The 27,577-nt window shown below is 56.8% G+C and overlaps 1 protein-coding gene and 1 long non-coding RNA gene across 3 annotated transcripts in view; both read left to right on the top strand.

The window, feature by feature from the left end:
* The window catches only part of LOC122544723 (CREB-regulated transcription coactivator 2-like), an 89,377-nt gene extending 66,674 nt beyond the window's left edge, over nt 1-22,703 (top strand). For both annotated transcript variants that reach the window (XM_087985142.1, XM_087985141.1), the window contains exons 8-16: nt 2,972-3,054; nt 3,455-3,504; nt 4,865-4,978; nt 7,381-7,631; nt 8,770-9,206; nt 9,508-10,200; nt 15,360-15,446; nt 20,253-20,463; nt 22,020-22,703. In XM_087985142.1, coding sequence (XP_087841268.1) covers nt 2,972-3,054; nt 3,455-3,504; nt 4,865-4,978; nt 7,381-7,631; nt 8,770-9,206; nt 9,508-10,200; nt 15,360-15,446; nt 20,253-20,463; nt 22,020-22,225 — 2,132 coding nt within the window. In that variant the 3' untranslated portion in view covers nt 22,226-22,703. The remainder of the gene's footprint in view (nt 1-2,971; nt 3,055-3,454; nt 3,505-4,864; nt 4,979-7,380; nt 7,632-8,769; nt 9,207-9,507; nt 10,201-15,359; nt 15,447-20,252; nt 20,464-22,019) is intronic.
* A 1,635-nt stretch (nt 22,704-24,338) lies between these two features.
* LOC148135292 (uncharacterized) lies at nt 24,339-26,925 on the top strand. Its single transcript, XR_015755382.1, has 2 exons — nt 24,339-25,565; nt 25,636-26,925. It is a non-coding gene; the product is annotated as an uncharacterized LOC148135292 (long non-coding RNA).
* The last annotated feature ends 652 nt before the right edge of the window (nt 26,926-27,577 follow it).

The raw sequence follows: 27,577 nt of genomic DNA, 5'->3' as shown, positions 1-27,577 counted from the left end.
ACGGAGCGAGGTGCTCCCCGTGTCTCGGTCCGTACGGAGCGAGGTGCTCCCCGTGTCTCGGTCCGTACGGAGCGAGGTGCTCCCCGTGTCCCGGACCGTAGGGAGCGAGGTGCTCCCTGTGTCTCAGAGCGAGGTGCTCCCCGTGTCCCGGTCCGTACGGAGCGAGGTGCTCCCCGTGTCCCGGTCCGTACGGAGCGAGGTGCTCCCCGTGTCCCGGTCCGTACGGAGCGAGGTGCTCCCCGTGTCTCGGTCCGTACGGAGCGAGGTGCTCCCCGTGTCCCGGTCCGTACGGAGCGAGGTGCTCCCCGTGTCCCGGTCCGTACGGAGTGTGGTGCTCCCCTTGTCCCGGTCCGTACGGAGCGAGGTGCTCCCCGTGTCCCGGTCCGTGCGGAGCGAGGTGCTCCCCGTGTCCCGGTCCGTACAGAGCGAGGTGCTCCCCGTGTCCCGGTCCGCACGGAGCGAGGTGCTCCCCGTGTCCCGGTCCGTACGGAGCGAGGTGCTCCCCGTGTCCCGGTCCGTACGGAGCGAGGTGCTCCCCGTGTCCCGGTCCGTAGGGAGCGAGGTGCTCCCCGTGTCCCGGTCCGTAGGGAGCGAGGTGCTCCCCGTGTCCCGGTCCGTACGGAGCGAGGTGCTCCCAGTGTCCCGGTCCGTACGGAGCGAGGTGCTCCCCGTGTCCCGGTCCGTACGGAGCGAGGTGCTCCCCGTGTCCCGGTCCGTACGGAGCGAGGTGCGCCCTGTGTCTCGGAGCGAGGTGCTCCCCGTATCCCGGTCCGTACGGAGCGAGGTGTTCCCCGTGTCCCGGTCCGTAGGGAGCGAGGTGCTCCCCGTGTCCCGGTCCGTACGGAGCGAGGTGTTCCCCGTGTCCCGGTCCGTACGGAGCGAGGTGCTCCCCGTGTCCCGGTCCGTACGGAGCGAGGTGCTCCCCGTGTCCCGGTCCGTATGGAGTGAGGTGCTCCCCGTGTCCCGGTCCGTACGGAGCGAGGTGCTCCCCGTGTCCCGGTCCGTATGGAGTGAGGTGCTCCCCGTGTCCCGGTCCGTACGGAGCGAGGTGTTCCCCGTGTCTCGGTCCGTAGGGAGAGAGGTGCTCCCCGTTTCCCGGTCCGTACGGAGCGAGGTGCTCCCCGTGTCTCGGAGAGAGGTGCTCCCCGTGTCTCGGTCCGTAGGGAGCGAGGTGCTCCCCGTGTCCCGGTCCGTACAGAACGAGGTGCTCCTCGTGTCTCGGAGAGAGGTGCTCCCCGTGTCTCGGTCCGTAGGGAGCAAGGTGCTCCCCGTGTCCCGGTCTGTAGGGAGCGAGGTGTTCCCCGTGTCCCGGTCCGTAGGGAGCGAGGTGCTCCCCGTGTCCCGGTCCGTACGGAGCGAGGTGCTCCCCGTGTCCCGGTCCGTACGGAGCGAGGTGCTCCCCGTGTCCCGGTCCGTACAGAACGAGGTGCTCCCCATGTCTCGGAGCGAGGTGCTCCCCGTGTCCCGGGCCGTAGGGAGCGAGGTGCTCCCCGTGTCCCGGTCCGTACGGAGCGAGGTGCTCCCCGTGTCCCGGTCCGTACAGAACGAGGTGCTCCCCGTGTCTCGGAGCGAGGTGCTCCCCGTGTCCCGGTCCGTACGGAGCGAGGTGCTCCCCGTGTCCCGGTCCGTACGGAGCGAGGTGCTCCCCGTGTCCCGGTCCGTACGGAGCGAGGTGCTCCCCGTGTCCCGGTCCGTACGGAGCGAGGTGCTCCCCGTGTCCCGGTCCGTACGGAGCGAGGTGCTCCCCGTGTCCCGGTCCGTAGGGAGCGAGGTGCTCCCCGTGTCCCGGTCTGTACGGAGCGAGGTGCTCCCCGTGTCCCGGTCCGTACGGAGCGGGGTGCTCCCCGTGTCCCGGTCCGTACGGAGCGGGGTGCTCCCCGTGTCCCGGTCCGTACGGAGCGAGGTGCTCCCCGTGTCCCGGTCCGTACGGAGCGAGGTGCTCCCCGTGTCCCGGTCCGTACGGAGCGAGGTGCTCCCCGTGTCTCGGAGCGAGGTGCTCCCCGTGTCCCGGTCCATACGGAGCGAAGTGCTCCCCGTGTCCCGGTCCGTACAGAGCGAGGTGCTCCCCGTGTCCCGGTCCGTACGGAGCGAGGTGCTCCCCGTGTCCCGGTCCGTACGGAGCGAAGTGCTCCCCGTGTCCCGGTCCGTACAGAGCGAGGTGCTCCCCGTGTCCCGGTCCGTACGGAGTGTGGTGCTCCCCTTGTCCCGGTCCGTACGGAGCGAGGTGCTCCCCGTGTCCCGGTCCGTACGGAGTGTGGTGCTCCCCTTGTCCCGGTCCGTACGGAGTGTGGTGCTCCCCTTGTCCCGGTCCGTAGGGAGCGAGGTGCTCCCCGTGTCCCGGTCCGTAGGGAGCGAGGTGCTCCCCGTGTCCCGGTCCGTTGGGAGAGAGGTGCTCCCCGTGTCCCGGTCCGTACGGAGCGAGGTGCTCCGCGTGTCCCGGTCCGTAGGGAGCGAGGCGCTCCGCGTGTCCCGGTCCGTAGGGTGCGAGGTGCTCCCCGTGTCCCGGTCCGTAGGGAGAGAGGTGCTCCCCGTGTCCCGGTCCGTAGGGAGAGAGGTGCTCCCCGTGTCCCGCTCCGTAGGGATCGAGTCGCTCCCCGTGTCCCGGTCCGTAGGGAGCGAGGCGCTCCGCGTGTCCCGGTCCGTGCGGAGCGAGGTGCTCTCCGTGTCCCGGTCCGTAGGGAGAGAGGTGCTCCCCGTGTCCCGGTCCGTAGGGAGCGAGGTGCTCCCCGTGTCCCGGTCCGCACGGAGCGAGGTGCTCCCCGTGTCCCGGTCCGTAGGGAGCGAGGTGCTCCCCGTGTCCCGGTCCGTACGGAGAGAGGTGCTCCCCGTGTCCCGGTCCGTAGGGAGCGAGGTGCTCCCCTTGTCCCGGTCCGTAGGGAGCGAGGTGCTTGGATATTCACTTGGGTTGTCCACTTCCGTACGATCCTGTCTGACTCTCTGCAATTCCTTTTCATTCTGTTTTGCTTCCCAGGTTTCCCATTCTCTGTGACACCTCATGACAACCTCCCCGATGAGGATACGCTGCTGCCTAAAGGTCTCTGGGATACCAGGAAGGTGAGTATGTTCAGTGTGATCACGGTTTAGATTACATTACAGTATGGAAACAGGCCCTTCAGCCCAACAAGTCCACACCGACCCGCCGAAGCGCAACCCACCCATACCACTACATTTACCCCTTATTACCTAACACTACGGGCAATTGGCATGGCCAATTCACCTGACCTGCACATCTTTGGACTGTGGGAGGAAACCGGAGCACCCGGAGGAAACCCACGCAGACACGGGGAGAACGTGCAAACTCCACACAGACAGTCGCCTGAGGCGGGAATTGAACCCGGGTCTCTGGCGCTGTGAGGCAGCAGTGCTAACCACTGTGCCACCGTGCCGTCTGGACTGTGATGCTTTCACCTTAAAGCTGTGCTCAGCACACTGACTGAACTCTGCTTATGCACAGGTCCAGAGCGTGACGTCACGGCCGAGATCCTGCGAGGTCCCTGGCATCAAGTAAGTCTCCGTTGTGTTGAATGCGGACTATGCAATGTCGGAGAAAGCAGCATTCCCAGACCTAATGGGTTCTGATATCAGCAAATGTATCAACTGCCCATAACTGAGACAGTTGTATTGGGGTTAACTCACTCGACTCGCAATCCAGAGGCCCACGCAATTTCTGGGAATGTGTTCAGATTCCACCACCACAATTGGTGAAGTTTAAATTCACGACCGTACGGAGGTTTATAAAATCATGAGGGGCCTGGATCAGGTAAATAGACGAAGTCTTTTCCCCAGGGTGGGGGAGTCCATGACTAGAGGGCATAGGTTTAAGGTGAAAAGGGAAAGATTTAAAGGGGAATTAAGGGCACACAGAGGGTGTTACGTGTATGGAATGAGCTGCCAGAGGAAGTGGTGGAGACTGGTCTAATTACAGCATTTAAAAGGCAGCTGGATGGGTATATGAATAGGAAGGGTTTGGGGGATATCGGCCAAATGCGACTAGATTAGTTCAGGATTTCTGGTCAGCATGGACGAGTTTGGATGCATTGGACTGAAAACTCTGTTTCTATGCTGTACATCTCTGTGAGTGTCTAACCAGCTTCTCACCCCGTACTGTCCCTGTCTTGGGAACGTTGGATAGGGATATTATGGGAAGGACTCAGTGTTTTTCTCGTGAATACTGAGGTTGAGCAGCATCCTGACGGGGAATTTGTCTTTTCCCCAGGCAATCTGTATCGTTGTGGATATCGGAGAGGTGCTAACTCCTTGCAGCGTGAGCTTTGTGCTGCTTTGCCTTGGTCCCTTTCCCTCCTGTTACCCCAGGGACACATGGCCCTCTGAAAACAAACTCTCCAAAGCTTTCCCAAGGGATCTGTGCTATTTTCCCAGTGACTGTCTTCCCTGTTAACCCCAGGGACCCCCTCACAGCCCACACAGCAGGGGTGCAGGGCACAGTCTCGGGCATGGCTAGGCAGAATGGGGGGGGGAGGTGTGTGGATAATCAGGTGGGCAGGGGCGGGGTGGGATGGGGTTGTGGTAGCGATAGGCCTGTCAGTGTGGAATGGCAGCACAGTGGGCATACCATACCGTCCCATACCCACATTGGACAGGGGGGGGATGGGGATCCCCCTCTCTCCTCCCTCCCTCAGTTAGGGTGTTAATGATGCCCCTCAGCCATGAGACCTCTCCACCCAACTCAGGGCCGTGTTTCATATTGACTATGGAGCTGTCTTGTTGTGTTGTGCCTGGGGGTGGCATCTGACTGGTATCCAGCCTCTTGAGGGTTGCCCATTCCTGACCCACGGATGGGTTTTAAAGGTGGCAGTGGTAACGTCTTGCAGCAGCTGACCCTGCGTATCTCTCCCCCGTGCAGTAAAGCCCAGCCACTGTTTGCTGCTCACCCTTTGGAAGATATGGAGGAGTCCATGAGCTGGGCACCACCGGCCCAGCACAAAGATGAGCTGTGGAGACGGGCCACAAAGAAGGGGCAAGTAAACTGCGCGGCCTTTCCCATCATTCCTCACCCTTACCCCCAATTACCACCCCCCCGCCCTGGTATTCCCTGCCCATCCACCGCTCCTCAACCCCATTCCCCCACCATGCCCCAGCTCTTCACCCCCCCATTGCCCGCCCATCCACCGCTCTACCCCCCATTCCCCGCCCATCCCCCTGCTCTTCCCCCCCATTCCCTGCCCATCCACTGCTCATCCCCCCCATTCTCCACCCACCCCCCTGCTCTTCCCCCCCCATTCCCTGCCCGTCCCCCTGCTCTTCACCCCCCATTCCCCGCCCATTCACCGCTCCTCTCCCCCCCCATTCCCCACCCATCCCCCTGCTCTTCACCCCCCATTCCACGCCCATCCCCCTGCCCTTCACCCCCCATTCCACGCCCATCCCCCTGCCCTTCACCCCCCATTCCACGCCCATCCCCCTGCTCTTCACCCCCCATTCCACGCCCATCCCCCTGCTCTTCACCCCCCATTCCTCGCCCATTCATCGCTCTTCAACCCCCCATTCTCTTCTCTTCACCCCCCATTCCTCGCCCATTCATCGCTCTTCAGCCCCCCATTCTCTTCTCTTCACCCCCCATTCCCCGCCCATTCATTGCTCTTAACCCCCCATTCCCCACCCATTCATCGCTCTTCAACCCCCCCATTCTCCGCTCTTTACCCCCCCATTCCTCGCCCATTCATCGCTCTTCAACCCCCCATTCTCTGCTCTTCACCCCCCATTCCCCGCCCATTCATTGCTCTTAACCCCCCATTCTCTGCCCATTCCCTGCTCTTCACCCCCCCATTCCCTGCTCTTCACCCCCCCATTCATCGCTCTTCACCCCCCATTCCCCGCTCTTCACCCCCCATTCCCTGCTCTTCACCCCCCATTCTCTGCTCTTCACCCCCCATTCCCCGCTCTTCACCCCCCATTCCCCGCTCTTCACCCCCCATTCCCCGCCCATTCATCGCACTTCACTCCCCCAATTCCCTGCCCATTCATCACTCTTAACCCCCCATTCCCCGCTCTTCACCCCCCATTCCCCGCCCATTCATCGCTCTTCACCCCCCATTCATCGCTCTTCACCCCCCATTCCCCGCCCATTCATCGCTCTTCACCCCCCATTCCCCACCCATTCATCGCTCTTCACCCCCCATTTCCCACCCATTCATCGCTCTTCACCCCCCCATTCCCCGCCCATTCATCGCTCTTCACCCCCCAGTCCCCACCCATTCATCGCTCTTCACCCCCCCATTTCCCGCCCATCCATCGCTCTTAACCCCCCCATTCCCTGCCCATCCACCGCTCTTCACCCCTCCCATTCGCCGCCAATAACCCACACTGCACGCCCCATTCCCCGCCAATCCCCCTGCCCTTCTCTTCACCCTCCCACTTCCCATCCTGCACTGTTCCCCCTCCACAACCCAGATCCATGTTTCCCCACTCTATAGCCCATGGGGACCCTGTGTAACGTTTACTGATCTGTTGTTGGCACAAATCTAGCTGGGACAGTGAGATTTTGAGGATGATGTATAGAGGATTCCAGGGGATTTGGACAGACTGAGTGAGTGGACCAGAACTCGGCAGATGGAATATCATGTGGAAAACCGTGACGTTATCCTCAGAAGTGCAAAGAATTGTGTTTTTACCTGATTGGGATATTTGTGAAAGGTTGATGCTTTTCCAAGGAACCTGGGTGACTGTGTTACTGAGTCACAAAGTTAACATGGAGCTGCAGCAAGTCAACAGGAGGGGCAACAGCACGTTGGTCCTCATTGGAAGAGGCTTTCAGTACAGGAGGAAGAACATCTTACTGCAGTTGTACAGAGCCTGGGTGAGACACCCACCTGAGTATTGTGTACACTTTTTTAGTCTCCTGATCTGAAGAAGGATATAATCACCAGGGAATGATGCAGTGATTGTTCATTGCACAGATCTCTAGGCCGGTGGGATTACCCGATGAGGCCGGGTCTTGGAGAGCCGACCTGTATTCTCAGAGTGGAGAAGAATGGGCAGGGATCTCCAGGAGGCTTACAACATTCTTACAGAACCCAACAGAGGAAATGCTGGAAAGAAGTTAGCCTGGACTGAAGGGGGAGCTAGAACCAAGGACACAGTCTCAGAATGAGGAGGAAGCCCTTTTGGAGTGAGAGATGAGGAATTTTTTTCTGAGAGGAGAGTAGAGCTTTCCAATTCCCTTATCCAGAGGCAGTGTAAGCTCAAACAGTGACTGTCTTCCACATTGAGATTTCGAGATGAGGCATTAAGGGATATGATTATAATTGGGGGAAAATGGTGATGAGTTAGGTGTTCAGCCATGAGCTAGACTGGTCAGGCTGGAGGGGCTGAATGGCCTCCTGGCTGTGTTCCTATCTAACTGTGAACCTTCCATTGTAGCATCTTCCCATCACCGGAGCAAGCCAGCAGCATGTCCCACGTTTCTGGAGCACTGAACACAGGCGGGTCTCTCCCAGATCTAACAAACCTGCACTTCCCATCTCCGCTGCCCACCCCACTCGATCCTGAGGAGTCGGTCTTCTCGAGTATCAGTGGAGGCAACAGCACAGGCAACCTCACCACGACCATGACCCACCTGGGAATCGGTGGGGGGTCCCTGGCAATGGCCTCCAACTATGAGTCAGCAGGGGGTAAGGTTCATCTGTCCCTGTCTCCGTCTCCGTCTCTCTGTCTCTGTCTCTCTGTCTCTCTCTTTTTCTCTCTCTTTCTACCCTGTCTGTCTGTCTGTCTCTCTCTCTCTCTCTCTCTCTCTGCTCTTTGAAAGAGCTCACCAATGATCCCCACTTACGGAACATCTCTCCGTTTTCCCTTCTTTGTTGTGTTTTACAAGTTCCAGCTGTACGTGTTCCTGCTGTACATTCAGGCAGTGTGTTCCGGATCACAGCAATTCATTGTGTGAGGTGTGTTTCCTCACCCCTCCTTGGTTTCTGTTTCCAATTATCCTAAATCTATCTCTCTCGCACACAGCCGCACCTTGTCACACAGCCACCAGTGGAAATCATTTCTCCTTAATTCCTCAGCCTGAGTTGGCTGTTAAATCTCCCCCTCACCTTTTCTACTCGGAGGAGAGCAGTCTCCGTGTCTGCAGACTCTGTGTGATTGAGTAGCCTTCTACCCTGGTGCATCTCTGGTGAAGCTCTTCTTCTCTCCGCCCTCGGCTGACTTCCGCAAAGATTCATACAATCCATGCAGTGTGGACGCAGGCCTTTTAGCTCATTGAGTCCACACTGACCCACCGAAAAGCATCCCACTCAGACCCACACCCCTGCCCGATCCCTAGAACCCTGCATTTCCCGTGACTAATCCACCTTCCCCGCACAACCTTTGACCCTACAGACAATTTACTGTGGTCAATCCACCTAACCTGAGGGAACCGGAGCACCCGGAGGAAACCCACGCAGACACGGGGAGAACTCCAAGAGTGGTATCGAACCCAGGTCATTGTTGCTGTGAGGCAGCAATGCCAACCCCTGAGCCACCATGTGACCTAAGGGGGTCAGGAGCTGCCTTTTAGCTGGTGTGGTAGGAATGCCGGAATCAGTGAGGCATCCTACTGATCACCAGCCACTGGCAGCTTAGTATTTGGGTGGAGGCTGGCGGAGGCTTTATCTGTGATTTTCTCCTTTGTAGAATGGCCTGCAGATAATTGCTGCCGAGCCTGTAACACTGCCACAGGCCTGGGGCTAACTGTTTTTGTTGGATGAACATAGTGAAGCTATTTCAATACATCTCCATGTTAATACAGACTTGTTTTGTATTGTTCCCCAGGGTTGTCCTCTTCATTACAGGGGTCTCTGAGTAACATGTCTCTGCAGTCCTCGCTCAGTAACCCGTCACTGCAGTCCTCACTTAGCACCCAGTCACTCAGTAACTCATCACTGCAGTCCTCTCTCAGTAACCCCTCCCTCCAGTCCTCTCTCAGCAGTTCCTCCCTTCGTACGTCGCTCAGCAACCCGTCGCTTCAGTCACCGACGGGTAACCCTCCGCTGCAGCCCGCGGTCAACGCTGCCTCCAAGCAGTCTCCGCTGAGCACCTCGTCACTGCACGGTTCGCTGAACAGCTCACTACCGCCTGGCTCCATCAGCACATCGCCTCGGAGGAGGGTCCCACTCAACCCTCTCGTCCTGTCCGGTGGTGACTCCAGGAGGACCCACAGCAAGCAATTCTCACCCACCATGTCTCCCACCCTCTCCTCCATCACGCAGGTAAGAGGCAAGGGCCAAAGGCTTCAGCCTGGCCCTGGAAACGTGGGGGTGAAGCGGCAGAGCCACAGTGGGCACACAGCCGCAGGTGGTACATGGAGCTGCACAGTGGCTGTGTAACTGGTGGGGGGGGGGGTCAGTGCATGTACCAACATAGAGAAGTGGGGCGGGACAGGCTCATGGGAGTAGGAAGGCGACTGGAGGCTTTGTACATTGGGGATGTGAATTCGGAGGCAGCATTGTGTGGCTTGTCTGCTGCTGGAACACCTTCTCAGGAGATCTAACTTCCTGCTTCATGTTGCAGGGTATTCCCTTAGATACCAGCAATCTTTCAATCGACCAGCGACTGCCTCCATACTCCTACTGTCCACAAGCTTACCAACAGTCCCAGCAGCAAGGCTACCAGCAATCCCAGCAGCCAGCATACCAGCAGACTCAATCCCAGCAGCCAACATACCAGCAGAATCAATCCCAGCAGCAAGGCTATCAGCAATCCCAGCAGCCGACATACCAGCAGACTCAATCCCAGCAGCAAGGCTACCAGCAATCCCAGCAGACAACGTACCAGCAGACTCAATCCCAGCAGCCAACGTACCAGCAGACGCAATCCCAGCAGTCTCAATCCCAGCAGCCAACGTACCAGCAGACACAATCCCAGCAGCCAACGTACCAGCAGACGCAATCCCAGCAGCCAACGTACCAGCAGACTCAATCCCAGCAGCCAACGTACCAGCAGACGCAATCCCAGCAGTCTCAATCCCAGCAGTCAACGTTCCAGCAGTCTCAATCCCAGCAGCCAAATTATCAACAGCCCCAGCTCTCCCAGCAGCCAAGCTACAAACAGTCTCAACTATCCCAGCAGCAGACGTACCAACAGTCCCAACCATCCCAGCAGCAAGGCTACCAGCAGTCTCCGAAAACCAGCCTACCCCAGCGGCAGCAGCAGCAGCAGGAGCCCTCCTCACGTTGTGTTCAGTCTGACAGCAACCTTGTCAGTGTGAGTATTTGGGTTTGGTTTAATTTGGCCATGGGATGTGGGCACCGCTGACCAACCCAGCAGATGCTGATTGGACTGATCACTGGGCCCTGATGTTTGGAGGTGGAGAATAGTTAGCAAACTGAGGGACCTTGAGCATCAAAAGGTATTGACGTTGATAAGTTTGGGATGTTTTACAAGAAAGCAAATTCGAGGTGAAAGCCGACCCTGAGAGAGAAACTGGAATAGACGTCCTTAATGGGTGGCACGGTGGCACAGTGGTGAGCACTGCTGCCTCACAGCACCAGAGACCCGGGTTCAGTTCACGCCTCAGGCAACTCTCTGTGTGGAGTTGCACATTCTCCCCGTGTCTGCGTGGGTTTCCTCCGGGTGCTCCAGTTTCCTCCCACAGTCCAAAGATGTGCAGGTCAGGTGGATTGGCCATGCTAAATTGCTCATAGTGTTAGGTGAGGGGGTAAATGTGGGGGAATGTCTGGGTGGGATGCTCTTCGGAGGGTCGGTGTGGACTAGTTAGTCCGAAGGGCCTGTTTCCACATTGTAAGTAATCTAAACTAACCTAATTTTAACAAGCACAATGATATGCTGACGGCTTGAAACCTGCTGCTCAGCATGACCAGGCAACCTTACTGGATAACAAGCTGAGATCCAGTTGTCAGGCGGTTGACATGGTGGGTTCTCGACACTGTGTATATGTATGTGTGAGCTGCCATCTCATGTGCCTTTACTCCCCTGCCCTGTCCTCTGTATGACTGGCTCCGCACAAGGTGAGGAGAAAGTGAGGTCTGCAGATGCTGGAGGTCAGAGCTGAAAATGTGTTGCAGGAACAGCGCAGCAGGTCAGGCAGCATCCAGGGAACAGGAGAATCGACGTTTCGGGCATAAGCCTGTAGAAGGGCTTATGCCCGAAACGTCGATTTTCCTGTTCCCTGGATGCTGCCTGACCTGCTGCGCTTTTCCAGCAACACATTTCCAGCTCCACACAAGGTGAGCAGCCCAAATGTCTGGGTGTACGGCTGCACTTGCACGGTCAAGGATATGCCATGACTGTACAGGAGTTAGCTATCAATGGGCAGCGCATTTGACAATGCAAGCCCATTCGTCAGTGTACCGTTCTGAGAGGCCACTGCTCTCTGCCCTGCGGCACTGTAGCGCGATGATGTCACCCACCTCCGTACTGTGAATCCATATTTGTAGAAATTACAAAGTCACCAACTCGTATGGTTGAGCTGACGGTTAGAGATATGGTTTGGAGCATGCCCAAAGAGATGAGGTCCCAACTAGACGCAGCTCTTACCAACCCCTATGTTCGATTTGGTGAGGAAAGGTGACTTTGATGGAATGTTGCCCAAGCTCTTAGCACTTGCATATTTGCAACCTGAAGATGATACATTCATGGTGTACACTAAAAGGCGACAGGAACCTGGCAAATAGGGCCCAAGCCATTTGTGTGCCATTTCGACCTCAGATTAATAGCTACTGTCATTTCTCACCATGTTATCACACAGACTCACAGATGACCCTATGGTCATCTTGTTCCAGAGAAGAACCTGGCCTATTTCTGATTACACAGAAAAGGGTCTGGTCTGTCTCCGATTACCCAGAAAAGGGCCCGGTCTGTCTCCGATTACCCAGAAAAGGGTCCGGTCTGTCTCCGATTACCCAGAAAAGGGCCCGGTCTGTCTCCGATTACCCAGAAAAGGGCCCGGTCTGTCTCCGATTACCCAGAAAAGGGCCCGGTCTATCTCCGATTACCCAGAAAAGGGCCCGGTCTGTCTCCGATTACCCAGAAAAGGGCCCGGTCTGTCTCCGATTACCCAGAAAAGGGCCCGGTCTGTCTCCGATTACCCTGGAAAGGGCCCGGTCTGTCTCCGATTACCCTGGAAAGGGCCCGGTCTGTCTCCGATTACTCAGAAAAGGGCCCGGTCTGTCTCCGATTACCCAGAAAAGGGCCCGATCTGTCTCCGATTACCCAGAAAAGGGCCCGGTCTGTCTCCGATGACCCTGGAAAGGGCCCGGTCTGTGTCCGATTACCCAGAAAAGGGCCCGGTCTGTCTCCGATTACCCAGAAAAGCGCCCGGTCTGTCTCCGATTACCCAGAAAAGGGCCCGGTCTATCTCCGATTACCCAGAAAAGGGCCCGGTCTGTCTCCGATTACCCAGAAAAGGGCCCGGTCTGTCTCCGATTACCCAGAAAAGGGCCCGGTCTGTCTCCGATTACCCTGGAAAGGGCCCGGTCTGTCTCCGATTACCCTGGAAAGGGCCCGGTCTGTCTCCGATTACTCAGAAAAGGGCCCGGTCTGTCTCCGATTACCCAGAAAAGGGCCCGATCTGTCTCCGATTACCCAGAAAAGGGCCCGGTCTGTCTCCGATGACCCTGGAAAGGGCCCGGTCTGTGTCCGATTACCCAGAAAAGGGCACGGTCTGTCTCCCGATTACTCAGAAAAGGGCCCGGTCTGTCTCCGATTACCCAGAAAAGGGCCCGGTCTGTCTCCGATTACCCAGAAAAGGGCCCGATCTGTCTCCGATTACCCAGAAAAGGGCCCAGTCTGTCTCCGATTACCCAGAAAAGGGCCCGGTCTGTCTCCGATTACCCAGAAAAGGGCCCGATCTGTCTCCGATTACCCAGAAAAGGGTCTGGTCTGTCTCCGATTACCCAGAAAAGGGTCTGGTCTGTCTCCGATTACCCAGAAAAGGGCCCGATCTGTCTCCGATTACCCAGAAAAGGGCCCGGTCTGTCTCCGATTACCCAGAAAAGGGTCCGGTCTGTCTCCGATTACCCTGGAAAGGGCCCGGTCTGTCTCCGATTACCCAGACAAGGGCCCAGTCTGTCTCCAATTACTCAGAAAGGTATCAAAAAGGTTTGAGTAATGGGTAAATCTCCCTGTTAGATACTTGAGCTAAGTAGTAGCAGCACAAGTGGTGTTCCCCACTGAGAGGACGCTACCATCAAGCTATAAAAGGCTGTCTGCCAATCACACAGGTGAGAAACGTGGTATGTGAATTTCAGTGCTAGTATGTTGCCAAGGACTTGGGCCATATATTCCAAAGGCCTGTGGATCACGTCAAACATGTCACTTAGACTGTTCAGAACAAGCAAGATGCTAATCACAGTCAAGATTAGAGTGGTGCTGAAAAAGCACAGCAGGTCAGGCAGCATCCGAGGAGCAGGAACATCACCGTTTCGGGTAAAAGCCCTTCTGATGTGGCTTTTGCCTGAAACCTCGATGTTCCTGCTCCTCAGATGCTGCCTGACCTGCTGTGCTTTTTCAGCACCACTCTAATCTTGCCTGTGATCTCCAGCATCTGCAGTCCTCACTTTTGCCAAGGTGCTAATCAAACCCAACCCAGCCCTGCTTGCAATTCCTAACATTATTTGAGATTCTGCAATTGACCACCATTTGCTGGGTAATCCCAAATATGTGGAGGATTGCATTGTAGAACTGTCCGTCAGGCGAGTAATGTGGTGCAGTTCCATGTATTTGAAGCTGTACATATTAATTCACAGGGCAGTGGGGTGAAGTGGATAATTAGGGGGAGCATTGGACCTAACCAATCAGAGTCAACCATGCTGGGATTAAAATTCAAATAAAATCTAGCAGTTAACTGTCAGTCATCATGAATGTGTACACTCTCCATGGCAACGCTTTTACCAATCTAAATCCACTTGCCAACCGATCAGCACAGTTTCCTCACACAGTATAAAATCTGGCCATCCCTTTGAATTGGTATTCTTGCAAAGCATTCTGATGAGAACCAGATGAAAAAGCTGCCAAGTGTTGGCCTCTCCTTGTGGGAGCTGGAAGTAAAGGTGATGAATGGTAACCTGAGGGAACCGAACCTTGCAGTGCAGGGATGGGGCTGACTGGATTGTACTAAAGAGGGGCAGCATGGACTCAGTAGACCGAAGGGCCATCTCCATGCTGTAACAGCGCTGGTTTTTGGTGAGACCTCACTGGGAATACTGTGTACAGTTTCCGTGCCCACCTCGAAGGAAGGAGACCAGACAGGGAGCATTGCTTCTTTAGTGAGAGGGTTGTAATCTGATGAGGGAATCAGTATGTTAGCCATTTCTCCTCTTAACTTGAGTACAGAGATATTTCAATGAGTTTGCACCCGCACGCCCGTGCACACATGCACGCGTGCACACGCACATGCACACACTCGCCCGTGCACACATGCACGCGTGCACATGCGCATGCACACACTCGCCCGTGCACACATGCATGCGTGCACACGCACACGCGCATGCACACACACGCGCATGCACGCGCGCGCGCACACACACACACTCAGTTGGGGAACCTAGCATGTGAGTGAACACACACACAATCAAGGCAACTTCTGACTTGGGTCAGGACAAATGTCTTCACTCCAAGACTGGGAATGATTGGATTTTTAAACAATTCACTTGTGGGCCGTGGGTGGCCAGCATTTATTGCCCATTCCTGCCTGTCTTTGAACTGAGTGCTTGCTGGGCCATTTCAGGGGGCAGCTGAGAGTCCGCTGCACTGCTATAGGTCTGGAATCGCATGAAGGCCAGACCAGGTGAGATGGCAGATTTCCTTCCCGAAGGGACATTAATGAATCAGGTAGGGTTTCCAACAATGGATTCATGGTCATCAGTGGATTCTTAATTCCTGATCATTACTGAGATTAAATTCCACCATTGACCAGGGCAGGATTTGAACCCAGGTTCCCAGATTAATAGCTGAGTTTCTGGATTAATAGTTGGTGATTAATGCCATTAGCCTATTTCCTTCCACATGGTTGGGAATGTAAAGGGGGGGCTTTGGTCTCCAAAGGAGACGGGACAGGAAAATACATGGAAATAAAACCGTCTGATCATACTAGATGGTGGAGGAGGCTGGAAGGGCAGTCTGACAGATTCCATGGTAAGTTACTGCTGTGTCGGATCCTGATCGCTGGCACTGTCTTTTGAGGTTCCACTATGGAGTGAGAGCAGCTTGGGCAGGTCAGAGCTTCAGGAGTGGGTGACCGGGTTGTGAATGGGAACACAGAGAGGGTCAGGTTGGGCCTGAATCATATTGGCAACTGTGTGCAGATTACATTGTGCAGCAAAGCTAGGAGTGCTGAACTTTAGGTGCTGTGTCTGCACTGTCAATCAAAGATGTTCACACTCCAATTTTCTCTTCCCTCACAGCGGACTTCACTGCTGAATAAGTTCTTTGAAGATGCTTATTTTGAGCAGCAGCTCTCAAACCAGCCCACAGGTGGCCTGTCTCACCAGGTGAGTGTGGCCTTCACCTGCATTCCCCGCCCCCTTCACCAGCACAGAACCTGATCTTTACTCTCAATCCCTCTCTGCAGTCCTGCCATGCTCTACTTTCTGTCTCTCCAACCCAGTCCACCCTCTACTGGTCCCAAAAACCTTCAACTCTCCTTCACCTTTCAACACCCTGCTGCTTCTATCACTCTTGTGGTAACCGATACCCGAGTGTGTGAGGGTGACTGGGTGACCCGTACCCGGGTGTGTGAGGGTGACTGGGTGACCCGTACCCGGGTGTGTGAGGGTGACTGGGTGACCCGTACCCGGGTGTGTGAGGGTGACTGGGTGACCCGTACCCGGGTGTGTGAGGGTGACTGGGTGACCCGTACCCGGGTGTGTGAGGGTGACTGGGTGACTCGTACCCGGGTGTGTGAGGGTGACAGGGTGACCCGTACCCGGGTGTGAGAGGGTGACAGGGTGACCCGTACCCGGGTGTGAGAGGGTGACTGGGTGACTCGTACCCGGGTGTGTGAGGGAGACAGGGTGACCCGTACCCGGGTGTGTGAGGGAGACAGGGTGACCCGTACCCGAGTGTGTGAGGGTGACTGGGTGACCCGTACCCGGGTGTGTGAGGGTGACTGGGTGACCCGTACCCGGGTGTGTGAGGGTGACTGGGTGACCCGTACCCGGGTGTGTGAGGGTGACTGGGTGACCTGTACCCGGGTGTGTGAGGGTGACTGGGTGACCCGTACCCGGGTGTGTGAGGGTGACTGGGTGACCCGTACCCGGGTGTGTGAGGGTGACTGGGTGACCCGTACCCGGGTGTGTGAGGGTGACTGGGTGACCCGTACCCGGGTGTGTGAGGGTGACTGGGTGACCCGTACCCGGGTGTGTGAGGGTGACTGGGTGACTCGTACCCGGGTGTGTGAGGGTGACAGGGTGACCCGTACCCGGGTGTGAGAGGGTGACAGGGTGACCCGTACCCGGGTGTGAGAGGGTGACTGGGTGACTCGTACCCGGGTGTGTGAGGGAGACAGGGTGACCCGTACCCGGGTGTGTGAGGGAGACAGGGTGACCCGTACCCGGGTGTGTGAGGGTGACTGGGTGACCCGTACCCGGGTGTGTGAGGGAGACAGGGTGACCCGTACCCGGGTGTGTGAGGGTGACTGGGTGACCCGTACCCGGGTGTGCGAGGGTGACTGGGTGACCCGTACCCGGGTGTGTGAGGGTGACTGGGTGACCCGTACCCGGGTGTGTGAGGGAGACAGGGTGACCCGTACCCGGGTGTGTGAGGGTGACTGGGTGACCCGTACCCGGGTGTGTGAGGGTGACTGGGTGACCCGTACCCGGGTGTGTGAGGGTGACTGGGTGACCCGTACCCGGGTGTGTGAGGGTGACAGGGTGACCCGCACCCGGGTGTGTGAGGGTGACAGGGTGACCCGTACCCGGGAGTGAGAGGGTGACAGGGTGACCCGTACCCGGGTGTGAGAGGGTGACAGGGTGACCCGTACCCGGGTGTGTGAGGGTGACTGGGTGACCCGTACCCGGGTGTGTGAGGGTGACTGGGTGACCCGTACCCGGGTGTGTGAGGGTGACTGGGTGACCCGTACCCGGGTGTGTGAGGGAGACAGGGTGACCCGTACCCGGGTGTGTGAGGGTGACTGGGTGACCCGTACCCGGGTGTGCGAGGGTGACTGGGTGACCCGTACCCGGGTGTGTGAGGGTGACTGGGTGACCCGTACCCGGGTGTGTGAGGGAGACAGGGTGACCCGTACCCGGGTGTGTGAGGGTGACTGGGTGACCCGTACCCGGGTGTGTGAGGGTGACTGGGTGACCCGTACCCGGGTGTGTGAGGGTGACTGGGTGACCCGTACCCGGGTGTGTGAGGGTGACAGGGTGACCCGCACCCGGGTGTGTGAGGGTGACAGGGTGACCCGTACCCGGGAGTGAGAGGGTGACAGGGTGACCCGTACCCGGGTGTGAGAGGGTGACAGGGTGACCCGTACCCGGGTGTGTGAGGGTGACTGGGTGACCCGTACCCGGGTGTGTGAGGGTGACTGGGTGACCCGTACCCGGGTGTGTGAGGGTGACAGGGTGACCCGTACCCGGGTGTGAGAGGGTGACCTGTACCCGGGTGTGTGAGGGAGACTGGGTGACCCGTACCCGGGTGTGAGAGGGTGATCTGTACCCGGGTGTGACAGGGTGACCCGTACCCGGGTGTGTGAGGGTGACTGGGTGACCTGTACCCGGGTGTGTGAGGGTGACTGGGTGACCCGTACCCGGGTGTGTGAGGGTGACTGGGTGACCCGTACCCGGGTGTGTGAGGGTGACTGGGTGACCCGTACCCGGGTGTGTGAGGGTGACAGGGTGACCCGTACCCGGGTGTGTGAGGGTGACTGGGTGACCCGTACCCGGGAGTGAGAGGGTGATCTGTACCCGGGTGTGACAGGGTGACCCGTACCCGGGTGTGTGAGGGTGACTGGGTGACCCGTACCCGGGTGTGGGAGGGTGACTGGGTGACCCGTACCCGGGTGTGTGAGGGTGACAGGGTGACCCGTACCCGGGTGTGTGAGGGTGACAGGGTGACCCGTACCCGGGTGTGTGAGGGTGACTGGGTGACCCGTACCCGGGTGTGGGAGGGTGACTGGGTGACCTGTACCCGGGTGTGTGAGGGAGACAGGGTGACCCGTACCCGGGTGTGAGGGTGACTGGGTGACCCGTACCCGGGTGTGTGAGGGTGACAGGGTGACCCGTACCCGGGTGTGAGGGTGACTGGGTGACCCGTACCCGGGTGTGTGAGGGTGACAGGGTGACCTGTACCCGGGTGTGTGAGGGAGACAGGGTGACCTGTACCCGGGTGTGTGAGGGAGACAGGGTGACCTGTACCCGGGTGTGTGAGGATGATCTATACCCGGGTGTGACAGGGTGACCCGTACCCGGGTGTGAGAGGGTGATCTGTACCCGGGTGTGACAGGGTGACCCGTACCCGGGTGTGAGAGGGTGATCTGTACCCGGGTGTGAGAGGGTGACCCGTACCCGGGTGTGAGAGGGTGATCTGTACCCGGGTGTGAGAGGGTGACCCGTACCCGGGTGTGTGAGGGTGTGAGAGGGTGACCCGTACCCGGGTGCGTGAGGGTGACCGGGTGACCTGTACCCGGGTGTGTGAGGGTGACAGGGTGACCCGTACCCGGGTGTGTGAGGGAGACAGGGTGACCCGTACCCGGGTGTGTGAGGGAGACAGGGTGACCCGTACCCGGGTGTGTGAGGGTGACTGGGTGACCCGTACCCGGGTGTGTGAGGGTGACCCGTACCCGGGTGTGTGAGGGTGATCTGTACCCGGGTGTGACAGGGTGACCCGTACTCGGGTGTGAGAGGGTGATCTGTACCCGGGTGTGAGAGGGTGACCCATACCCGGGTGTGTGAGGGTGACAGGGTGACCCGTACCCGGGTGTGTGAGGGTGACCCGTACCCGGGTGTGTGAGGGTGACAGGGTGACCCGTACCCGGGTGTGTGAGGGTGACCCGTACCCGGGTGTGAGAGGGTGACCCGTACCCGGGTGTGTGAGGGTGACCGGGTGACCTGTACCCGGGTGTGTGAGGGTGACAGGGTGACCCGCACCCGGGTGTGTGAGGGTGACAGGGTGACCCGTACCCGGGTGTGTGAGGGTGACAGGGTGACCCGCACCCGGGTGTGTGAGGGTGACTGGGTGACCTGTACTCGGGTGTGAGAGGGTGACCCGTACCCGAGTGTGTGAGGGTGACCCGTACCCGGGTGTGTGAGGGTGACAGGGTGACCTGTGCCCGGGTGTGAGAGGGTGACCCGTACCCGAGTGTGTGAGGGTGACCCGTACCCGGGTGTGCGAGGGTGACAGGGTGACCTGTGCCCGGGTGTGAGAGGGTGACCCGTACCCGAGTGTGTGAGGGTGACCCGTACCCGGGTGTGCGAGGGTGACTCGGTGACCCGTACCCGGGTGTGTGAGGGTGACTGGGTGACCTGTACCCGGGTGTGTGAGGGTGATCTGTACCCGGGTGTGCGAGTGTGACCCGTACCCGGGTGTGTGAGGGTGACCCGTACCCGGGTGTGTGAGGGTGACCCGTACCCGGGTGTGTGAGGGTGACCCGTACCCGGGTGTGTGAGGGTGACAGGGTGACCCGTACCCGGGTGTGAGAGGGTGACCCGTACCCGGGTGTGTGAGGGTGACCCGTACCCGGGTGTGTGAGGGTGACAGGGTGACCTGTACCCGGGTGTGTGAGGGTGACCCGTACCCGGGTGTGTGAGGGTGACCCGTACCCAGGTGTGTGAGGGTGACCCGTACCCGGGTGTGAGAGGGTGATCTGTACCCGGGTGTGTGAGGGTGACCCGTACCCGGGTGTGCGAGGGTGACCCGTACCCGGGTGTGTGAGGGTGACCCGTACCCGGGTGTGTGAGGGTGACAGGGTGACCCGTACCCGGGTGTGTGAGGGAGACAGGGTGACCCGTACCCGGGTGTATGAGCGTGACCCGTACCCGGGTGTGCGAGGGTGACCTGTACCCGGGTATGAGAGGGTGACCCGTACCCAGGTGTGTGAGGGTGACCCGTACCCGGGTGTGTGAGGGTGACAGGGTGACCCGTACCCGGGTGTGCGAGGGTGACCCGTACCCGGGTGTGCGAGGGTGACCCGTAACCGGGTGTGTGAGGGTGACTGGGCAGCATGTTGGTTTTGTGATAACTGCTGTATCTGAATTTGACCATGTGTGTGTACAGACTGAAGCAGCCTCACTGACTGGGAAGGCACTGTGTATTGAACCATTTTCCTTTTTCTCCCTCTCTCTGTCTCTCTCCTGTAGCTTGGGTCGTGCAGCACGGACAGGTTGGTTGCTCACGTGCCATTGAACATGAACACGTTGTGTGGAAACACTGGGAGCAGCAGTTTCCAACAGGCAGCGATGGTGGGCCTGGTAGACCGCAACGAGAGCCTGCAGGATTCACAGCTTCTGAACAAGCAGAACATGTACCCCTCCAATCAAATGGCCACAATCCCTGATATCATTCTCACAGGTAGCCCTGGACCTTGGTCTTCCCACATAGAGCGAAACCTAAGTCTCTTTCTCACAGCCTGATATTTTAGAATCAGCTTTCTTCAAGGATATTATTACGCACTGCTGGAGCAAGTGAGGCATGTGCCACCCTCTCTTTCACCCTTTCCCCCACCAGCTGTCAGCTCCTCACTGTCAGAGAGTCTAACCCTGGGGCCAAACTATCCTTCCCTCTGCTCCGCACTGACTGAGCGTTGACCTTCCCCTGTTGTTCTTTGCCCTGCTTCTTTGAAGTTTTGAATCCATTGAGGGTGGAGTTGAGTTCAGGGACAGTGCTTTATCATCTGTTCAGTTATTCCCTACCCACTGTCACACACACGGACTCTGCCTGTCCGACTGTGCCCACTGCCTCACACACACTGACTCTGCCTGTCCGACTGTGCCCACTGCCTCACACACACTGACTCTGCCTGTCCGACTGTGCCCACTGCCTCACACACACTGACTCTACCTGTCCGACTGTGCGCACTGCCTCACACACACTGACTCTGCCTGTCCGACTGTGCCCACTGCCTCACACACACTGACTCTGCCTGTCCGACTGTGCCCACTGCCTCACACACACTGACTCTGCCTGTCCGACTAAGCCCACTGCCTCACCCTGACTCTGCCTGTCCGACTGTGCCCTCTGCCTGTCTGACTGAGCCCACTGCCTCTTGCCCACTGCCTCTCACACACTGACTCTGCCTGACCGACTGCGCCCACTGCCTCACACACACTAACTCTGCCTGTCCGGCTGAGCCCACTGCCTCACGCATACTGACTCTGCCTGTCCGACTGTGCCCACTGCCTCACTTACACTGACTCTGCTTGTCCAACTGAGCCCACTGCCTCACACATACTGACTCTGCCTGTCCGACTAAGCCCACTGCCTCTCACACACTGAATCTGTCTGTCCGACAGTGCCCACAGCCTCACACTGACCATGCCTGTCCGACTGTGCCCACTGCCACACACACACTGACTCTGCCTGTCCAACTGTGCGCACTGCCTCACACACACCGACCCTGCCTGTCCGACTGTGCGCACTGCCTCACACACACCGACCCTGCCTGTCCGACTGTGCGCACTGCCTCACACACACCGACCCTGCCTGTCCGACTGTGCGCACTGCCTCACACACACCGACCCTGCCTGTCCGACTGTGCGCACTGCCTCACACACACCGACCCTGCCTGTCCGACTGTGCGCACTGCCTCACACACACCGACCCTGCCTGTCCGACTGTGCGCACTGCCTCACACACACCGACCCTGCCTGTCCGACTGTGCGCACTGCCTCACACACCGACCCTGCCTGTCCGACTGTGCCCACTGCCTCACACACTGACTCTGCCTGTCCGACTGTGCCCACTGCCTCACACACACTGACTCTGCCTGTCGGACTGTGCCCACTGCCTCACACACTGACTCTGCCTGTTCAACTGTGCCCGCTGTGTTTGTTTCCTATTCATTGCTTCATTGGGCAGTATATGTTGTTGTGCTGTGGTTTGCTGATGTCTCTTTGCCCTTGTCCCAGGTGACTCCCCTCCTGATTTCTCGAAGGAGATCACCAGTGCTCTGGCTGGTGTGCCCGGCTTCGAAGTGGATTCCCAATACCCTTTGGATGACGAGCTCAAGGTGGAGCCCCTGACTCTGGATGGACTGAGCATGCTCAGCGACCCCAACCTCACCCTCCTGTCGGACCCCACGGTGGAGGATTCGTTTCGAAACGAGCGTCTGTGATAGCGGGGGCAATGGGAGAGACTGATGGGGGAAGGTGCAGTAGGGAGGAACCTGCTCCCTCACTCCCCCCCCCAGCTTGGTGCCCAGCTTGGTGGGGGGGGGGGTAGGTGAATGACTATGTGGAGGTCATGTGGCCGCGGGCACTGGGAGCCACGCAGACTGAAGTAACGGCCCTCTGTGGGGAGCCTGACAAGCTGGGGCACCAGAGCTTTGGATCTCATCCCATTGTCACTGTGCACGGATTAGTCCCAGCTTCACGCTGTACAGCGAGCTGCCTGACCCCAGGGTGCCTGTAGCTGACCCCCATCACTGATGGGGAGAGGGGTTGTTATGAGATTTGGAAAACACACACACAGACGAGTACATGAGCACAAACACGTGTGCACACACACCACACAGACACACACACACACACACACAGATGAGTACATGAGCACAGATGTGTGCACACACACACACACACACACGGACACACACACACACACACACGGACACACACAAAATGTAAATACTGTGTATTAAGCTTGTGGTCTGTAGATGTGAAATGACCACCTAACCTTTAAAGAGTAGAGAGAGTGAGAGAGACCCTCATGGGTTTCCATTTCTCTTTGTTTTTAAAAAGAAGGATATTTGTGAATAATTACCTATTTTACAAAAAGAAGAAATATATCAAATGATTTAAAGAAAGCCAGGCACTTGTGGGAAGGGTGGGGGAGGGAGGGTGAGTACAGATACTGCAGGAAGCAGATTCTATGATGTTTATGGAGGAGACTGAGAGGGAGGGAAGTGAGTGACAGGGAGAGGCCGTACCCGGAACATGAGAGGCTGATGGGCCCTGCTCTGTGGCCAGCATTGCACTACCTCTCATTGGCCGGCTGTCTGTCGTAGTAAGACTGATGGTAAAGGAACACTGTCCTCTGTGTGCTGTGTGTACGCTGCAGGAGCACCAGCTTAACTCGAGGCAAGGCTCAATCAGACACGCTCACCACAGCTCACTGGATTCATTCTGCACAATTAACCCAGACAATACAGGATCTAACAAGGACAACTGATCCCCAGTGAGTCAGTGTGAACCCAACAGGCTTTCCCAGCCAAGGCTGTGCATGTTCCTTCAGCAGCACTCCATCACTCTCATCGATACAGTCAGCTTTTTCTTTCTCTACACTGTGTATAGCAATGGCAATTGTAACTCTGACTGAAACCAGCTTTCCCCCTCCTGCGATCTTCCCACTCGATCCCTGCACGCCAGAGGGGGTCATGGTACTGGGGAGTTTAGGACAGTGTGTTTAGTCTAGGATTGAATTCTGTCTCTTTGCACCTTCTGCACAGATTGTGTCATCTGACTGTCAACTGTACAGTGACATAGTTCTCAGTGCAGCATCTCAGCTGAATGGACAGTGCATCAAAACCCCAATACAGTCCAGTCTTCCACTGAGGACAGGTCTGTCACTGTATAACACTGGGGTACAGTACTGGTGGGGACAGGTCAGTCCCTGTATAACTCTGGGGTACAGTACTGGTGGGGACAGGTCTGTGTATAACACTGGGGTACAGTACTGGTGGGGACAGGTATGTTGCTGTATAACTGGGGTACAGTACTGGTGGGGACAGGTCTGTCACTGTATAACACTAGGGTACAGTACTGGTGGGGACAGGTCAGTCCCTGTATAGCTCTGGGGTACAGTAATGTTGGGGACAGGTCTGTCACTGTATAACTCTGGGGTACAGTACTGGTGGGGACAGGTATGTTGCTGTATAACTGGGGTACAGTACTGTTGGGACAGGTCTGTCACTATAACTCTGGGGTACAGTACTGGTGGGGACTGGTCTGTCTCTGTATAACACTGGGGTACAGTACTGGTGGGGACAGGTCTGTCACTGTATAACTCTGGGGTACAGTACTGGTGGGGACAGGTCTGTCACTGTATAACACTGGGGTACAGTACTGGTGGGGACAGGTCTGTCACTGTATAACACTGGGGTACAGTACTGGTGGAGAAAGTGAGGTCTGCAGATGCTGGAGATCAGAGCTGAAAATGTGTTGCTGGAAAAGCGCAGCAGGTCAGGCAGCATCCAGGGAACAGGAGAATCGACGTTTCGGGCATAAGCCCTTCTTCAGGAATACGATACCCATTCCTGAAGAAGGGCTTATGGCCGAAACGTCATTTCTCCTGTTCCCTGGATGCTGCCTGACCTGCTGTGCTTTTCCAGCAACACATTTTCAGTACAGTACTGGTGGGGACAGGTCGGTCACTGTATAAGGTAAAAACAATGACTGCAGATGCTGGACACCAGATTCTGGATTAGTGGTGCTGGACAGCAGGCCAGACAGCATCTGAGGAACAGGAGAATCGACATTTCGGACATAAGCCCTTCTTCAGGAATGGGTATCGTATTCCCAGTGCCCTTCCCCCAAATTCCCTCCCCCCTACCTTTTATCTCAGCCCGCTTGGCACACCAGCCTCATTCCTGAAGAAGGGCTTATGCCCGAAACGTCGATTCTCCTCCTCGGATGCTGCCTGGCCTGCTGCGTTTTTCCAGCACCACATTTTTCAACTGTAATACTGGGGTACAGTACTGGTGGGGGAGAGGTCTGGAGGTTGAGATGTGCTGTCCGCATGTGCAGATCTTCACTTAGTGCAGATTCTTTGTGGGGTACAAAGATATTGCCAAGTGTTTCATTTCTCACATATTTAACAAAGTACCAGCATCATAGCAGTATGTCACCAAACTTGTTGGAAGCTGTGTGTGTGTGTGTACGAACAGGTTTGGGAGTGGGGATGCTGTTTGATCAGGGTGTTGCTGTCCGTGGTGGAAGGTGTATGTGTGTGTGTGTAGGTTTGGGGGCGGGGGTACTGTTTGATCAGGGTGTTGCTGACGGTGGTGGAAGGTGTATGTGTGTGTGTAGGTTTGGGGGCGGGGGTACTGTTTGATCAGGGTGTTGCTGACGGTGGTGGAAGGTGTATGTGTGTGTGTGTGTGTAGGTTTGGGGGCGGGGGTACTGTTTGATCAGGGTGTTGCTGTCCGTGGTGGAAGGTGTATGTGTGTGTGTGTGTAGGTTTGGGGGTGGGGATGCAGTTTGATCAGGGTGTATCTGTCCGTGGTGGAAGGTGTGTATGTGTGTGTAGGTTTGGGGGTGGGGATGCAGTTTGATCAGGGTGTTGCTGTCCGTGGTGGAAGGTGTATGTGTGTGTGTGTGTGTAGGTTTGGGGGCGGGGGTACTGTTTGATCAGGGTGTTGCTGTCCGTGGTGGAAGGTGTGTGTGTGTGTGTGTGTGTGTGTGTAGGTTTGGGGGCGGGGGTACTGTTTGATCAGGGTGTTGCTGTCCGTGGTGGAAGGTGTATGTGTGTGTGTGTAGGTGTGGGGGTGGGGATGCTGTTTGATCAGGGTGTTGCTGTCCGTGGTGGAAGGTGTGTGTGTGTGTGTGTGTGTAGGTTTGGGGGCGGGGGTACTGTTTGATCAGGGTGTTGCTGTCCGTGGTGAAAGGTGTGTGTGTGTAGGTTTGATCAGGGTCTCGCTGTCCGTGGTGGAAGGTGGGTGTGTGTGGGAGAGATGTGATTGTATGGTTGGGCTTTGACGCAGTGAGTGTTGTCAGTTGTCAGCACTTTCCCCAAGCAGCTATATTGCACAGGTCTTGGCTGTCTGAGGGAGGTAACTGGAGTATTCCAGTGAAAGACCAGGAGCAGAGAGCGGGCTACAGCTTTGATTGCCTCTGCACCTTGCCCAGTGAGGGGAAATGTAGGGAGTGTTTGGGCTTTTTTAAAAAATGAAATCGAGGCCTCTCCTTTAAAAGCCTGTGGTCTATCCTCCCAGTTTGTTGGGCATTACCCTGGTACATACTGCTGCTGACAAGCTGCAGTTCCAGCCACACATTCTGTATTCAGTTCAGCATCTGGTACTTAGTATGTGCAGCTCTCTGTTCCTGAGGTGGTGGGATAGGGGTGGTATACTCGATGGGGAGGTGACCTACCCCAGGGTCAATCCAATCCCAAACCTCCGGCCACCAACATCACGTAGCTAATGCCACCCGAACACTGACCTCTCTGGTGTTTGCTACCATCTTCGGCTGTCGACCTTTGGCAGTGCCTTGTGCAGAAGGCCCTTGCTGGAATGATTGTCCTGTTGGGGCGAGTCTTGGTTAAAGGGATTTCCTCTTGAAGTCTCTAGTTTGCCCCATCAGGCACTGACACTGATGATGTTGAGGGGGGAGGGGAGAGAATGGTGGATACTGGTGGCTCTGCAGCCTTCCATCTTTAGCCCCAAAGGCAGTTTGATCTCTGGCTGGCTGGTTTGTGGAAAAGCGTCTTGGCCTCTTCCCCCCAGCCTCGCCCATGGCCATGGACCAGAGGAGCAGAGGCCAAGATACCAGCCCTGATCACTGCACGCCTTCCTTGATGGCTGCAAAGCACTGAGGTTCCAAGTGAAATCCGCAGGGGTCACCACACCAGCCAGGTTCATGTCTCATTCCCGTCGTAAGTCCCTCCAGCTGTGCTGAAAGTGTAGTGATGGAACTATCGGAAAGAATGTGCATCATGGAAAAAGCAGACTCTATGCATACGGTTTAAGAATGTATTGTCATGAGATTTGTAGCTATTACTGATTTAAGGTCCCTTTTTTGTATAACTTTTTTAAAAGATTATTTTTTTGTTAACATTACTGTTACAAGTTTTAAAAAGAAATTACAACAAATTTACATTTTACTGCTGCCTCATTCCTTTAGTTGTGTTGGGAAAGACCCAGTTTCTCAGGTTGTAGGTTAAGCATTATAATGTGCTGTTACTGTGGGTCAACATGGCAGCTATTTTTCACACAGCAGGATCCCACAAGCAACATGGAGATGAACATAGTGGTGGAGCAGCAGTTAGCCCTTTTAGTTCGTGCCCTTTAGGTATTGATTTAATCGAGCAGAATGGATGGAGCATTGACTTCAGTTTGCTGCAGAGATGGGCAAACCTCACTCTGAATCTTGGACAACAGCAGTCCTTGAGGTACCAGGGAAAGTTTGATCAAAGAGGTAAGGTTCAACATAAATTGCCTTTAAAGCTGGGAATGAGTTTTCGGGAGGGAATTCAGAACTTAGGGCCCAGGCAGCTGACGACATAGCCACCAACGGCGGAGCAATTTAAAACCTAAAAAGATGTCAGAATTGGAGGGCACGGTGCTGTCACACATTTATAGACTGGAGGAAGTTTCAAAGGGGCTTGAAAGCAAGGCCAAGATCTCTATACATGAGGGGTGGCTCAGTGGTTAGCACCACTGGGCAACTGTGAAGTTTGCACATTCTCCCTGTGGGTTTTCTCCGGGAGCTCCGGTTTCCTTCCATTATCGCAAGGTTTGCAAATTAGGTGGATT

Source organism: Chiloscyllium plagiosum, unplaced genomic scaffold (assembly GCF_037043375.1).
Source record: "Chiloscyllium plagiosum isolate Xiang-an unplaced genomic scaffold, Cpla_swu_hap1 HiC_scaffold_50, whole genome shotgun sequence".
NCBI lineage: Eukaryota > Metazoa > Chordata > Chondrichthyes > Orectolobiformes > Hemiscylliidae > Chiloscyllium > Chiloscyllium plagiosum.
This window is presented reverse-complemented; position numbering and strand designations above follow the sequence as displayed.